Source organism: Podarcis vaucheri, assembly GCF_965113315.1.
Source record: "Podarcis vaucheri genome assembly, chromosome: 8".
Taxonomy (NCBI): Eukaryota; Metazoa; Chordata; class Lepidosauria; order Squamata; family Lacertidae; genus Podarcis; species Podarcis vaucheri.
In genome coordinates this window covers 2,179,031-2,193,673 of record NC_138766.1, presented here as the reverse complement: position 1 = coordinate 2,193,673, position 14,643 = coordinate 2,179,031, and the positions used below count along the sequence as shown (strand labels likewise).

General features: G+C 44.6%; 3 protein-coding genes across 6 annotated transcripts in view; all 3 read left to right on the top strand.

Moving 5' to 3' along the window:
- Positions 1-3,956, top strand: part of ELF1 (E74 like ETS transcription factor 1) — an 81,783-nt gene extending 77,827 nt beyond the window's left edge. For all 4 annotated transcript variants that reach the window (XM_082234438.1, XM_082234441.1, XM_082234439.1 and 1 more), the window contains one exon: positions 2,997-3,956. In XM_082234438.1, the coding sequence (XP_082090564.1) occupies positions 2,997-3,621 (625 nt within the window). In that variant the 3' untranslated portion in view covers positions 3,622-3,956. The remainder of the gene's footprint in view (positions 1-2,996) is intronic.
- The window catches only part of LOC309539254 (uncharacterized protein), a gene marked incomplete at its 3' end in the record, with an annotated part of 159,514 nt that overhangs the window by 45,513 nt on the left and 99,358 nt on the right, over positions 1-14,643 (top strand). The window lies entirely within an intron of this gene.
- The window catches only part of SUGT1 (SGT1 homolog, MIS12 kinetochore complex assembly cochaperone), a 49,724-nt gene continuing 42,142 nt past the window's right edge, over positions 7,062-14,643 (top strand). The window contains exons 1-2 of the mRNA XM_082234623.1: positions 7,062-7,202; positions 7,303-7,348. Coding sequence (XP_082090749.1) covers positions 7,171-7,202; positions 7,303-7,348 — 78 coding nt within the window. The 5' untranslated portion in view covers positions 7,062-7,170. The remainder of the gene's footprint in view (positions 7,203-7,302; positions 7,349-14,643) is intronic.

Below are 14,643 nucleotides of genomic sequence, written 5' to 3'. Positions count from 1 at the left end.
ATCATAACACCCCGCTTTCCCCCCCAGACAGGACTCAAGGCAGCTTACAGATAAGAACAAGAATCACTCAACACATGGAAAAAACAATTAAAAACCAATTATGAGAACTAAAAATATATACATATCTAAAATATGTTTAAAACATACAAATAAATAGAGTACCTAAACTGTTAACCAGAAACCATTTTGAGTTTGGTCAACAAGTCACTTAAGCAAAACCTTGGGTTACCTTGACTTTGTGAAGATGTCAGCTCCTAGAGATAAGCTCCCAGTCTCTTTGCTCCCTGCTGCCACCAAGCAGCTCCTGCTAAACAGGTCCACAACAGCACAAGGCTTTGAACTTTGAAAGTCTGTTCCAAGACAGACGTGTGCCTTCATTCCTCCACACTGTGCAATGACATATACCTTCTGGGTGGCTCACCAAAAATTAAAGGAATAAAATACAATACTAAATATGATGATACAAATGATAAAAGTTATTATTGAAGGATGAATAAGTACAGCAATTAAGAACATGCATATAAAATAAATCACAAACCCTGATTGGAGAAGCCTATAATTTTAAAAAGATGGACGGGTGCTACATTGACAGGATGCCACCACCACAAAGGCCTTCTTCCTAGGAGCCACCCACCTCACTTTGTTTGCCAAGGGCTCCTCTGATGAGGATGTTAAGGATCAGAGAAAATATATTTTTTTAAAAAGTAACTTGGCCTTTAAAGTTGTTAAGAGCTTTAAACGTATGCAAGCATCACTTTAAATTGAGCCCAGAAACTTAACTGGGATCCAGTGCAGCTGGCAGAGCTGGGATGTAATGTGGCCAAAATAATCTTGGGAGCATATTCTGGACCAACGGCAATTTTCAGTGCTTTTTAAAAGTTGGCTCCATGTCTAACCCATTGCAAAAGTCTAAATGGGTGGTTAGCAGGCCAGATAGGACTGCATCTGGCTTGTCATGCATAGACCAGGACACTAGGAAGATGTGAAAATAAGATACCTAAAAGTGGAGGGCAAATTTGCACTTCTCTCTCAAATGGTTAATGTACATCCAAGGCACCCAGAAATTTAGAATTTGGCACATATGTAGTCCAGAACCCGGTGGCTACAAGAAAAAATTTGAAAATTAGTCATTGTTCCCTCAAAACTATAATATTGGGGTTATGGTGCTCACCTCACAACAAAAAACAAGTTGCACTGAATAACTGAAACATTGGCTTGGGAATTCTGTTCCTCCTCCAAACTTGGGGGTGGGGACAATTCCAATCAAAGCCCAAAACACAGGCTGTTGCTTTCAGATGCAAACTTTTATTTACTTATTTTCACACAGACTTCACTGCTGGTCAGTGGGCATTAGAGATAAAAATCTGTGAATATGGTTAGTGCACAACAGCCGGTTTTGAGGGGCCTCACAATGCCTAGAAGTGCCATGCTTGGTGTTGTGGTTCTGTTGGGCTGGGCTGGGCTTGCCTCCAGAGTGCTTCACAGCCGACACAAGCAGGGAGGACTGAAGTACAAGGCAATGGGATGAGAGGGGAGCAGTATTGGAGGGTGGCATGGAACAAAATGGAATACAGTCGTACCTTGGTTTTTGAACAGAATGCATTCCGGAAGTCCATTCGACATCTGAAACATTCAGAAACCAAGGCGTGGCTTCTGATTGGCTGCAGGGGCATCCTGCAGCCAATCGGAAGCTGCGCCGGACGTTCAGCTTCTGAAAGAACGTTTGAAAACCGGAACACTCACTTCCGGGTTTCAGTCGTCCGGGAGCTGAAATGTATGAGTACCAAGGGGTAGAAGGAGGGAGAGAAATACAGAAGACACCCCCTATTTTGAGGGTTATTTTTAAATTCCTCCTTACAGAACACAAACACATCCAGGCACACAGACTTTGCTATTTCTTGAGTCCTTTGTGCAAAACAAAGGAACTGTTAGTTATTGAAGCTGGGGAGGATTTTTGATGGGGGGGGTATTTTAAGAAGATAAACAGTCATGCCGAAGTGTTTCCCTACTTTTTTGCTGCTGTTTTATTTAAGGTGTCTTTTATAGCCTTTGAAAAATGGAATCAATTAGCCATTCCAAAAAGAAAGCATCAAAAATATGCCTCTCTGCAATTTTTTTGCATTTGCCTTTTTTGCCATGGGGATATTTTAAACATCCACCCTCACTTGTATTTGCAGAAAGTAACTTCTAGGGTAAGAAGTGTGAATATGTGAATAGAGGATTCTGGGTCTTTTTCAGCTTTGTGATGCCATGGGAAAAGTTTTAGAATGCGGCCATTTTTCAGCCAGAAGAGCAATAATGAACCCTACTCTCTAAATTTGCTCTCTGTTTGAATATCAGCTGACACCAGCCACTCCCTGCTTCCCAGCTATCTTCAGGCTTATGCCGTGCAGAAATGAAAAAGGCCTTCATTGGAATTCACCAGTGTCTGATGCCCATTGGGAGCAGCAGGGTGGAGACAGCGAGGCCAAGAATTGGCAGGCAGAGTCCTCTGCTCCTGGCTTTGTCCCTGTCCTCCTTCTCCCTGCTAAGTTCTGCAAGGGCAAAACTGAGATGGAGGAGGAGGAAGCACAGGCAGAACTCTCTGGGCTCATTTTGATACTGAACAGATTTGGGGAAAGTTACGGTGGTCAACTGAGTTACTTCTATTTTGGATGAACAAGTAGATTTTATTTCTAAATTGTGTTCACAAAGTTTCAAGATATTTTGTTTGTTAATACTTTAGTTTTGTGTCAGGCTTTAGTTTTAATGTGTGAAGAGCCTCGTCCTCTTCATTTGTCATATTCCTCACAACTATTCTAGTTTTCTCCTCATCCTCAACATCGTTTGCTTTAGGCTGAGAGTTTGGTGCTTTCCAGTGAGTCCTCATTAGGGATTTAGCATTGGCTTTCCAGGCTGAAGGCAAGTTCATTGTCATGTGGCTTTCAAACAGAACAATAATACAAATGCATTAGAAGTAGGGGGGGGAATGTAATTATTTTTGCCTCTCTTAACAGGACTATCCAAGCCCCAAGCCAAGTTCCGGTTGTTGTGTCTCCAGGGAATCACCAGCAGCTGCATACAGTAACACTCCAGACAGTGCCTCTAACCACAGTGATAGCCAGCGCAGATCCAACATCCACCACAACACCCCAAAAGTTTATTCTACAAGCCATCCCAACTTCACAGCCCATGACTGTGCTTAAAGAGAACATTATGCTGCAGTCTCCCAAGCCAGTCTCTCCTCCTTCATCCATTGTCTTCAGTCCTGCTCAGGTTCACCAAGTTCTCACCAGCAACGTGCAGACCATTTGCAATGGAACAGTCAACATGGCTTCTTCTCCATCCTTCAGCACTGCTACCCCGGTGGTAACTTTTACGCCCAGCAATTCACACGTTGTTGCTCAGCCGTCCAACACTGTGATCACTTCCGTCATTAAAGCTCCAGAAACAAAACCAACTGTTATACAAGGAGTGATAAAATCAGAGGCAGAGGATAACACAGTGGAAGAATGCAAACACTCAGAGCAAGGCTTCCAACAGCAGCCTTTGATGGTGGTGGTATCCAACTCCAATGGATTTCCCTCTTCTGTGCAAATTAAGCAAGAAAGTGAACAGTTGGAGCAAAGTTCATACAAGTAAAGGTTTATTTTGTGTGATGGGACTTCATCAGCTGTTTATGTATGTATCATTTGATTCCAAAGCAGGCATTACAAAGCTACTTTAATTTCTGAAATTAATTTAGAAGTAATACGATACACTTAATTTCAGTGTTTTGTTTGCTAAATGATATAAAATATTAATGTTTAAAAATGCAAGCTTGAAGGAATATGGCATTTATCATTTTTAGATCACTGTCCAAAAAATCTTAATTTCATACACTTCATGTGTTGTCTATCTTGCTATCTTGCATAATATAACCATTGCTGTAATCAGTGCTTGAAAATAATAAATTTCTACAAATATGTTTTCGCCCATCTATGTGATTGTTTTAGCAAATTCCAAAGATTTGTTTAATGCCAGTGAATTAAAATACTTTTGTTTTTATATGGACAGAAAACAAGCGGACAGTTGGAAATATCCTTGTTTCTATTGTGTTTTGCATGGGACGCGGGTGGCGCTGTGGGCTAAAGCCTCAACGCCTAGGGCTTGCCGATCGAAAGGTCGGCGGTTCGAATCCCCGCGGCGGGGTGCGCTCCCGCTGCTCGGTCCCAGCGCCTGCCCACCTAGCAGTTCGAAAGCACCCCCGGGGGCAAGTAGATAAATAGGTACCGCTTACCAGCGGGAAGGTAAACGGCGTTCCGTGTGCGGCTCTGGCTCGCCAGAGCAGCGTTGTCACGCTGGCCACGTGACCCGGAAGTGTCCCCGGACAGCGCTGGCCCCCGGCCAATAGATGTGAGATGGGCGCACAAACCCCAGAGTCTGTCAAGACTGGCCCGTTTGGGCAGGGGTACCTTTACCTTTACCTTTATTGTGTTTTGCAGCAACTATTTCGTTGTGCAAAATGAAATATACCTCCCGTTCCAAGAAGATACTAATTTACAATATGCTTTTGTTTTCATAATGCGGATATATTGGGTATTCCCTGTTCACCAAAACTGAAGTTATCATTACAGGTGCAATTCTTTTCAGACCACTTCAACATTCAAGCTTTAAAAAATGCATTTCCCATTATTTTGTAGGAAGGTGAAAAAATAATTGTATGATTTATGAAAGTATTTTGAGAATGTTTCTATAGAACTACAGTTTTCTATTGTAAATATGTAATTTAATTTCTCAAAGACTTTTTCAAAATTTTGTTTCCATAGAGCAATATTTTATAGATACAAATAAGATCATTATGTTTAGAGCTCTAAAGTTATATGTATTCAGATATTACAGAGTGGATTTGTATTTTAAAAAAATTTAAATTTTGGAACCCTTCTGAACCTTTTTTGTCTTTTGTATTTTAATTGGTTTATTATGAAAATAAATCAAGTACAACATGTTTATATGTTTTTGTTTGTGAATCTAGGAGTCTGGAAGAGATAAATTTGGCATACATTACCATGTAGAACAGTTCAGGATAAAACAGTCTTGGTAAATAAATTCAAATACAGTACAGCAAATAATGAAGTATCTTCACCAATATGGCCATCAAATACACTCAGCATAAAAATATTTTTTAATCCCCCAATATTGGTAGGTTGCATCCAACACTTCACAGGTGACCTGCTCATGCAACAGGACTTCTTACTCCTCTCCAAAATATTCCAGTATTGTGTGCACACTGTTGACTGACGACTCTTCTGCACTGTCATCCACTCCTACTTCTCCCCACATTGCAGTGATTTATGTGGCAGAAGCATTGCAGTGATTTTTGTGGCAGTGATTTTTGTGGCAGAAGCAACAAAGTATACAATTGTATACATTTAAGCTGGTACCCCTTGCATCTCCTGGCAATTTGGCTCCATATAGCTGCCAATGGATGATAACTCTTCATCTGTCTAATGGGCTCTAGTTTGCAAAAGCTTATGCCATGATGAGTTGGGTAAGTGTTTTAAGATAGCACAAGAACATGTAATACATCAAAACAAGTGATTATTGTATAAAGGGCTGATGTGTGAAATAAAGCTTAACTATACTCCTCTCCCTAGTCATTTTATATGACAGGCTGGCAGGTGCATGCCCTCCAACATTTTCGTCCCCCAAAATGGGCCGTTAGGAGGGGCACACCTTCCTCTCCTGCTGTCTGGTGCTCATCAGCTCTGTTGACTCGCTCCATTCCAGGATCCAAACACAAGCCAGGATTGGCTTCTGTGATCTGGAATGTCCCACTTAAAATGGGACACTTGCAGGATATGCAAGTGCACCCCACCACCCTTACAACAACAACAACAACAACAAATAAAAAATGAAACGAAAGGAAGCAGGAGTAGGGCTCTTTTTAGCTCCCCACCCTCAAGGATATTTTTTTAAAAATGTATATATTTAAAAGTACAGCCAATCTGCATGCAACTCACTGGAGGCTTCTGCAAAAACAATCATTTTAGAAGGGAAAGAAGCAGAAAGAATCTGTTACTGGCAGATATAATGGAGCTAAAACAAAAACATGGGAGAATGGATGTTTTATGAGACAGGAAAAAATGCCAGAACTTCAAGCTCCAGAGGTGTATAAGGGAGCCATTGGAGCACCCCACAATCGCCTAACCTTGACTCCCATAGGTTCAGGTCCTCAAGCAAGGGACTTCAGCCAGGAGATAGAAGCAAACCAGCAGCCATTAGGCTTTGCAATACCACTTCAAACTACCACATAGAAGCAGAGAGAAGCCCCAAACAATGGTTACATCCATATTCCCAAAATACATTTCCAGAAGCATCATCAAGATATCATAGATATGTCCCAGAAAAATGTGTGGTCTCAGGTAGAACCTGAGATCCAGGCATGCCCGAGTCACTCAAAGTCTTTCACACATACTCCATCACAGTACAAATAAGAGTATTTCGTTTCCAGATCCCTGTGTCAAGTCAGATACACCCATTTGTGTCTCTGGGCTTCTTCCCACTATGGGGCAGGTAGGCATTGTGACGGACATGGATATGTCTGACACGCCCATGACTCCTTGGGAAGGCTCCCCTTACACCTGGCTCCCCTGGGTCCTAAATGCCACGGGAACGGAGGAGACGGATGCAACGATGGGATTTCTTCGGAATTTCTAGTTTCCCCATTGGGCCACCAGCCAATTGCGGCAGTTGGGCACGTGCCTCGGGGGGGGCGGGGGGGGTCTCGCGCCCTCCTTCCAATTTCCAGGTACGGAAAATTTCTACAGCTAGGCAAGATTTCAGCCAAATATATAGGATGCTTTGCCTGAGAAGCCTCGAAATGATTAGCTCATAAAGTGAAGCCCCGTAAATTCAGAACCAGAACCAGAGGAGGGTCGGGAGCTTCACGAGCGAAGCCAAGTTTACACGACGGGGAAGATCTCGCCGCCCTTCCCGCCCAGGCGGCTCAGGGAAGCGCCTCCTCTTCCGCGGCGCGCCCGTCTCGCGCCCCTGACGCTCCAGCCGAGCGGCGGGCGCGCGGGCGTCTTTCCTAAGCGCGCGCGAGGGCGCTCGCTGATGGCGTCACCGTGACGCCCCGCCCCTCCCCTTGCCGTAAAGAAAACCGAACCAAACTCTTGGCGCTCTCGAAGTTTCCGTGGCGTCGCCAAGATGGCGGAGTCGGCGGGGCCGGGCGTGTTGCGGTGAGCGGCCTGGTCCCCCCCCCCCCCGGCTCCCCTCGGGTCCCCTGTCTGTCTGTCTGTCTGTCTGTCCGCCTCTGACTCTGAGCCTCTTTCCCCTCAGGCTGCCGGACGGAGACGTCGAAGGAGACCCCGCCGGAGCCGCGCAGGTGAGCGCCGCCAGGCGGGGGGGGGGGGAGGCCGGGCGAGAGAGAGAGAGAGAGCCGGGAGGCCGCCGCGCTTCTTCCTCCGCCCCGTCTCCCGTCTCGGCTCACCCGCCAGCTCCTTCGGCGGCTGTTCAGGACCTCCCCTCCCCCTGGGACCCGCGTCTCTCGGGGGCTTCTGAGCGCCAGGTCTCGCCCAGGAGCATCTCCAGCTGCTCGAAATTGCCCTCCCGAAAGTCCAGCGTCTGTGCCCGACTGGGCTCCGCTTTCCCTTACCTCTGTATGGTCCCTTCCTCGCGAGCTTCCACTGCATCAATCAGATCCTTCCTGTTGGTGAGGACCAGGTCCAAGATAGAGGATCCCCTTGCTGGTTCTTCCACCTTCTGGGAAATGAAATTGACAATGAGGCAATGGAGGAATTTGTTGGAAGTTTCCCATGACTACTGATCTTTCTCCTTTTTGGTCATCTGCCCTAGGAAGGAGTCATCCATGTCTTCAGTTTGGCTTGGAGGTCTTTAGCAGACCCCCACAGTAAGGTCACTGTTGTTTCTCTCTCTTACAATTTGTACCATAAACTCTCAATTTGCTTTTCATGCATCAGGTCATGGATTTCTTCAAGAGTGTAGACTATCTTTACATATGATGCTGCTACTCCTCCCTTTTTGGTCTATTCCAAATTGATTGATGTATTAAGCCCATATGTTTATATTGGAACTTATCCAAAATCCTGGATGACAGCCCCCAATGCTTTTATGTTGTTGTTGTTTAGTTGTTGAGTCATGTCCGACTCTTCGTGACCCCCTGGACCAGAGCACGCCAGGCACTCCTGTCTTCCACTGCCTCCTGCAGTTTGGTCAAACTCATGCTGGTAGCTTCGAGAACATGATTTTCAAGAACATGAATGCTTTTATAGACATTAAATAACATAGGAGAAAGAATGGACCCTTGTGGGACCCCACAGTCAAAGGTCATGGGGCTGGCACTCCACAACATCCAACAAAATCCTAATATTACTTGCTGGTAGTGACCTCATAGGAGGTAGTGACCTAGGAGTGCAACTACTGTAATACAGTACAGTGGTACCTCAGGTTAAGAACTTAATTTGTTCTGGAGCTCCGTTCTTAACCTGAAACTATTCTTAACCTGAGGCACCCCTTTAGCTAATGGGGTGCCACGCTGCCACCACGCAATTTCTGTTCTCATCCTGAGGCAAAGTTCTTAACCCGAGGTACTATTTCTGGATTAGCGGAGTCTGTAACCTGAAGCGTGGTGCCACTGTACTTCCAATTCCCACCCCCTTGAGCAGCTTCAGAAGAGCATTATATTAAATGACACAGTTATTCTAATAACCCATTAAACTAATAATCTTATTTTAGTATAGGCAACTCCTGTTTTAGGCACGTCCAAACGACATATGATTGCACACATGTGCAAGGCACTAAACCTGGTAGTAGCCCCAAAATATACTAAAGATACCATGAAAACTACTCCCACTGTTACAATGAGTTTTTGGAAGTAACCTCTTCCCCCAAAAGCATTTTAAAGAATGAGATCATAAATATCAAGGGAGGAACTCAACAGTGCTTGCCAGATGAATCAACCTGCTTTCTTCTCCCCCTGTGTGCAGTTCTGGGGGTTCTCCCAACACTCTAGAGTGGATTTGGGGGATGGAGAGAGGCAGGGAAAGCCCTCTTGCAGGAACAGGAGCCCTTGCTCTGACTTCTGCTGTTGTGCCGAGTTAGTGCAATCTGGCCCCAGGACTCTGCCAAATTCCATGTTACAATTCTCTGAGGGGTAATAATTTATTATTATTTTTCAGTGTCACTAAAATCCAGGCAAAACCCAACATATTAGAATCATGTTGCTCCATTTATCATCTACTACATTTATTATCAGGTGGCACTGTGGGTTAAACCACTGAGCCAACGATTTCATAGAATCATAGAATCATAGAACCATAGAGTTGGAAGAGACCACAAGGGCCATCGAGTCCAACCCCCTGCCAAGCAGGAAACACCATCAGAGCACTCCTGACATATGGTTGTCAAGCCTCTGCTTAAAGACCTCCAAAGAAGGAGACTCCACCACACTCCTTGGCAGCAAATTCCACTGTCGAACAGCTCTTACTGTCAGGAAGTTCTTCCTAATGTTTAGGTGGAATCTTCTTTCTTGTAGTTTGGATCCATTGCTCCGTGTCCGCTTCTCCGGAGCAGCAGAAAACAACCTTTCTCCCTCCTCTATGTGACATCCTTTTATATATTTGAACATGGCTATCATATCACCCCTTAACCTCCTCTTCTCCAGGCTAAACATGCCCAGCTCCCTTAGCCGTTCCTCATAAGGCATCGTTTCCAGGCCTTTGACCATTTTGGTTGCCCTCCTCTGGACACGTTCCAGTTTGTCAGTGTCCTTCTTGAATTGTGGTGCCCAGAACTGGACACAGCACTCCAGGTGTGGTCTGACCAGAGCAGAATACAGTGGCACTATTACTTCCCTTGATCTAGATGCTATACTCCTATAGATGCAGCCCAGAATTGCATTGGCTTTTTTAGCTGCCGCGTCACACTGTTAGCTCATGTCAAGTTTGTGGTCAACCAAGACTCCTAGATCCTTTTCACATGTACTGCTCTCAAGCCAGGTGTCACCCATCTTGTATTTGTGCCTCTCATTTTTTTTGCGCAAGTGCAATACTTTACATTTCTCCCTGTTAAAATTCATCTTGTTTATTTTTGCCCAGTTCTCTAATCTGTCAAGGTCGTTTTGAAGTGTGATCCTGTCCTCTGGGGTGTTAGCCACCCCTCCCAGTTTGGTGTCATCTGCAAATTTGATCAGGATGCCCTTGAGTCCATCATCCAAGTCGTTGATAAAGATGTTGAATAAGACCGGGCCCAAGACAGAACCCTGTGGCACCCCACTAGTCACTCTTCTCCAGGATGAAGAGGAACCATTGATGAGCACCCTTTGGGTTCGGTCAGTCAGCCAGTTACAAATCCACTGAGTGGTAGCATAGTCAGGACCGCATTTTACCAGCTTCTTTACAAGAATATTATGGGGCACCTTGTCAAATGCCTTGCTGAAATCAAGGTAGGCTACATCCACTGCGTTCCCTTCATCTACCAGGCTTGTAATTCTGTCAAAAAACGAGATCAGGTTAGTCTGACATGACTTATTTTTCAGAAATCCATGCTGACTATTGGTGATCACAGCATTCCTTTCTAGGTGCTCACAGACTGTTTGCTTAATGATCTGCTCCAGAATCTTCCCTGCTATTGATGTCAGACTGACTGGGCGGTAATTATTTGGGTCCTCTCTTTTCCCCTTTTTGAAAATAGGGACAACATTTGCCCTCCTCCAGTCTGCCGGGACTTCGCCTATTCTCCAGGAATTCTCAAAGATGACTGCCAGTGGTTCTGAGATCACATCTGCCAGTTCTTTTAATACTCTTGGATGCAGTTCATCTGGCCCTGGAGACTTGAATACATCTAAACTAGCCAATCAGAAGGTCGGTGGTTCGAATCCCAGCGACGGGGTGAGCTCCTGTTGCTCGCTCCCTGCTCCTGCCTGCCTAGCAGTTCGAAAGCACGTCAAAGTGCAAGTAGATAAATAGGTACCGCTCCGGTGGGAAGGTAAACAGTGTTTCCGTGCGCTGCTCTGGTTCGCCAGAAGCGGCTTAGTCCTGCTGGCCACATGACCCGGAAGCTGTACGCCGGCTCCCTCGGCCAATAAAGTGAGATGAGCGCTGCAACCCCAGAGTCGGCCACGACTGGACCTATTGGTCAGGGGCCCCTTTACCTTTTACATTTATTATCCACCATCCAACTTGCCTAATAAGGTGACAGTTGGGAAGTTAATACCTCACTATTCCCTAAATAGCGACAGTTATAACCCAAACTTTTCTTGTAGCCATACATAGCCACAAAAATATGTATGAAGACTATATCGCCCACATGTCCCACATCAAGCACTTGATAACTTACATCTTTTCAAAAGCACCTAGTATATCTGAAGACTGCAAAGTTCCACCCACATTTCTGGCATCAAGCTCTCAGTTATATTTTTTGAAACCCCACATTTGTTTGTGGATTTTAATTGTGCTTTTGCTGCTATTTTATTTGTACTCGACTTGGAGAGCTTTTTGATTATGTCCTTTATAACTGCAAAAGATGTACGATACAAAAGATCAGGCATGTCCAACTTCAAATAGGCTGTGATCTACTACCCAGGATCATAAACTGGCAGTGATCTACCCATTGTCATTGAAGGGACGAGGAGTGTGCGCAGGGTGCGTGTGTGGAAAGAGGTGGCTAAGGAGGGGGGAGTTTAAGTTGGGGGGGGAGGAAAGGGAGGCAAAAGTTCTCTTTCTGAGGAGCCAATCGGCTTCTCTCCCCACCCCCACCCCAAGCCAGCCCTTTCTTAATTTCTCTCTACCCCCTTAAGCAGCTCTCTCTCTCCATCTCCCCCCCCCCCGTCAAAGGGAGCCACGCAGCTGTTGCATCCCAATCCTCCCTGATCCCCCACCCAGGGGAACCGAGCAGCTGATGCTGTTGCTGGTCCTGATCCCGCCTTCTGTCAGAGACAGCACATACCACTCCCCAGCTCCCTTGCCCGCCTGCTTCTCATTTCCCCAGCTCCCTTGCCCGCCTGCTTCTCATTTCCCCAGCTCCCTTGCCCGCCTGCTTCTCCTTGCTGCCTCCACCATTTCCCCAGCTCCAGCCTCACACAAATCTCAGTCCCCCCTGCCCCCTCGCAACATGAATGGTACAGTCAACTAAGTTGCCTGCAATAGATGAATCAGCTTATACGAGTTTTCTTTTGCCCCCACATTCTTCCTCCATCTGTCTCTTATCTTTGAATATTATTTCCACCTTCTTTTGCTCCTGTCTCTTATTCTTGACACTCAAAGGATTGCATTATACTCTAGATAGCAATCCTTTCTGAGAATTGTAGTTTCCCAGCATTATCTCAAGTTTAGTTTGTGACCTATATGATACCGTTAGTCCTTGCAGATTTATTTAAGCTTTTTATTAGCCAAAACTCATATATAGGTTTCTAGATCCTTTGCTGTCACTGAAACTAATTCTCACATCTTTCAGTCCCCTCACAAATTGTGTATGTTCCTCTAGTTTTCTAGAAAATGATGTCACAATATATTATCACTTAGAAAATGTTTCAGTGGAAAAATGACATTGCCAGAGAAATTCTATGGGCCATTACTAACCTAAACTTAATCCATTTTCTCACTAGCACTCATTGAATGGCATTAGAATGCACCATCCTACTATCTCCTAAACATTATTTTAATGATGTTTAAATTCCTGATTGTTCCAGAGTCCATTGTGTTGGTTGTACCCTTGTATCATAGCAGTTTATAGAGCTGCTCACAGCCTCCCAACATCTGGGGGGCTTTAAATGTTACCCTAGGACTTTTCTAATTGAAACAAACTTGTCTGCCGTTATGTACTTAAGAATTCTAGGCAAAAATTGTGTTCCTAAACTTTTTTAATGCCAACTTTAAATGCTCCTTTTGCCATTTCTACTTGAACAAAATTACTTGGCTTCACTGCAGTGCTAAAAAATCAGTTTCCCAATTATTTTTAGCTGTTCTATAGATGCATTTTTTGTGAGAAACAATGTTTCCATGTGCTCTGGCACTTGTCATGGCCCTCCATGCACCAGAAGTGGTTTAGTCATGCTGGTCACATGACCCTGTTTGTGGACAAACGTCGACTCCCTTAGCCTGAAAAGTAAGATGAGCACCGCAACCCCACAGTCACCTTTGTGGGGTCCAGACATCCTTTACCATTTACCTGTGAGAGATGAAACAAAATTGAGCTTGAGAATAAAAATTGATTTGATTCTCAGCAAATTCTTGTTACTAAACCTGCACTATCCAAGATAATGGGAAAACAGGGAACACTTAGGAAGATTATTATTTTATTTATTAATTAAATTTGTATATCACCCTTCATCTGAAATACTGCTGTGGAACAGGAAGGAAAGATAAGAAGTTTGTAACTGAAAGAATATATTGGTGGTATAAATATGAAATTGGAAACTGCTAAATATGTGATATAATGAAATTTAGATTGGAAGGTGTTGAGGAAGTCTTATAGCAATGTACAGTGGTACCTCGGGTTACATACGCTTCAGGTTGTATACGCTTCAGGTTACAGACTCCACTAACCCAGAAATAGTACCTCGGGTTAAGAACTTTGCTTCAGGATGAGAACAGAAATTGTGCGGCGGCAGCAGCAGCGGAAGGCCCCATTAACTAAAGTGGTGCTTCAGGTTAAGAACAGTTTCAGGTTAAAAACAGACTGTGTCGCCCACAGCAAACTATGGCAAGTTCTTAAAGAAATGGGAGTGCCTGATCACCGCATCTGTCTCCTGAGAAATCTCTATGTGGGACAAGAAGCTACAGTTAGAACTGGATATAGAACAACTGATTGGTTCAAAATTGGGAAAGGAGCAAGAGAAGGTTGTATATTGTCTCCCTGCTTATTTAACTTAAATGCAGAATTCATCATGCGAAAGGCTGGGCTGGATGAATCCCAAACCGGAATTAAGATTGCCGGAAGAAATATCAACAGCCTCAGATATGCAGATGACACAACCTTGATGGCAGAAAGTGAGGAGGAATTAAAGAACCTTTTAATGAGGGTGAAAGAGGAGAGCGCAAAATATGGTCTGGAGCTCAACATCAAAAAAAGAAGATCATGGCCACTGGTCCCATCACCTCCTGGCAAATAGAAGGGGAAGAAATGGAGTCAGTGAGAGATTTTACTTTTTTGGGCTCCATGATCACTGCAGATGGTGACAGCAGTCACGAAATTAAAAGACGCCTGCTCTTTGGGAGAAAGGCGATGGCAAACCTAGACAACATCTTAAAAAGCAGAGACATCACCTTGTCAACAAAGGAATTACAAGCCTGGTAGATGAAGGGAACGCAGTGGATGTAGCCTACCTTGATTTCAGCAAGGCATTTGACAAGGTGCCCCATGATATTCTTGTAAAGAAGCTGGTAAAATGCGGTCTTGACTATGCTACCACTCAGTGGATTTGTAACTGGCTGACTGCCCGAACCCAATGGTTCCTCTTCATCCTGGAGAAGAGTGACTAGTGGGGTGCCACAGGGTTCTGTCTTGGGCCCGGTCTTATTCAACATCTTTATCCACGACTTGGATGATGGACTCAAGGGCATCCTGATCAAATTTGCAGATGACACCAAACTGGGAGGGGTGGCTAACACCCCAGAGGACAGGATCACACTTCAAAACGACCTTGACAGATTAGAGAACTGG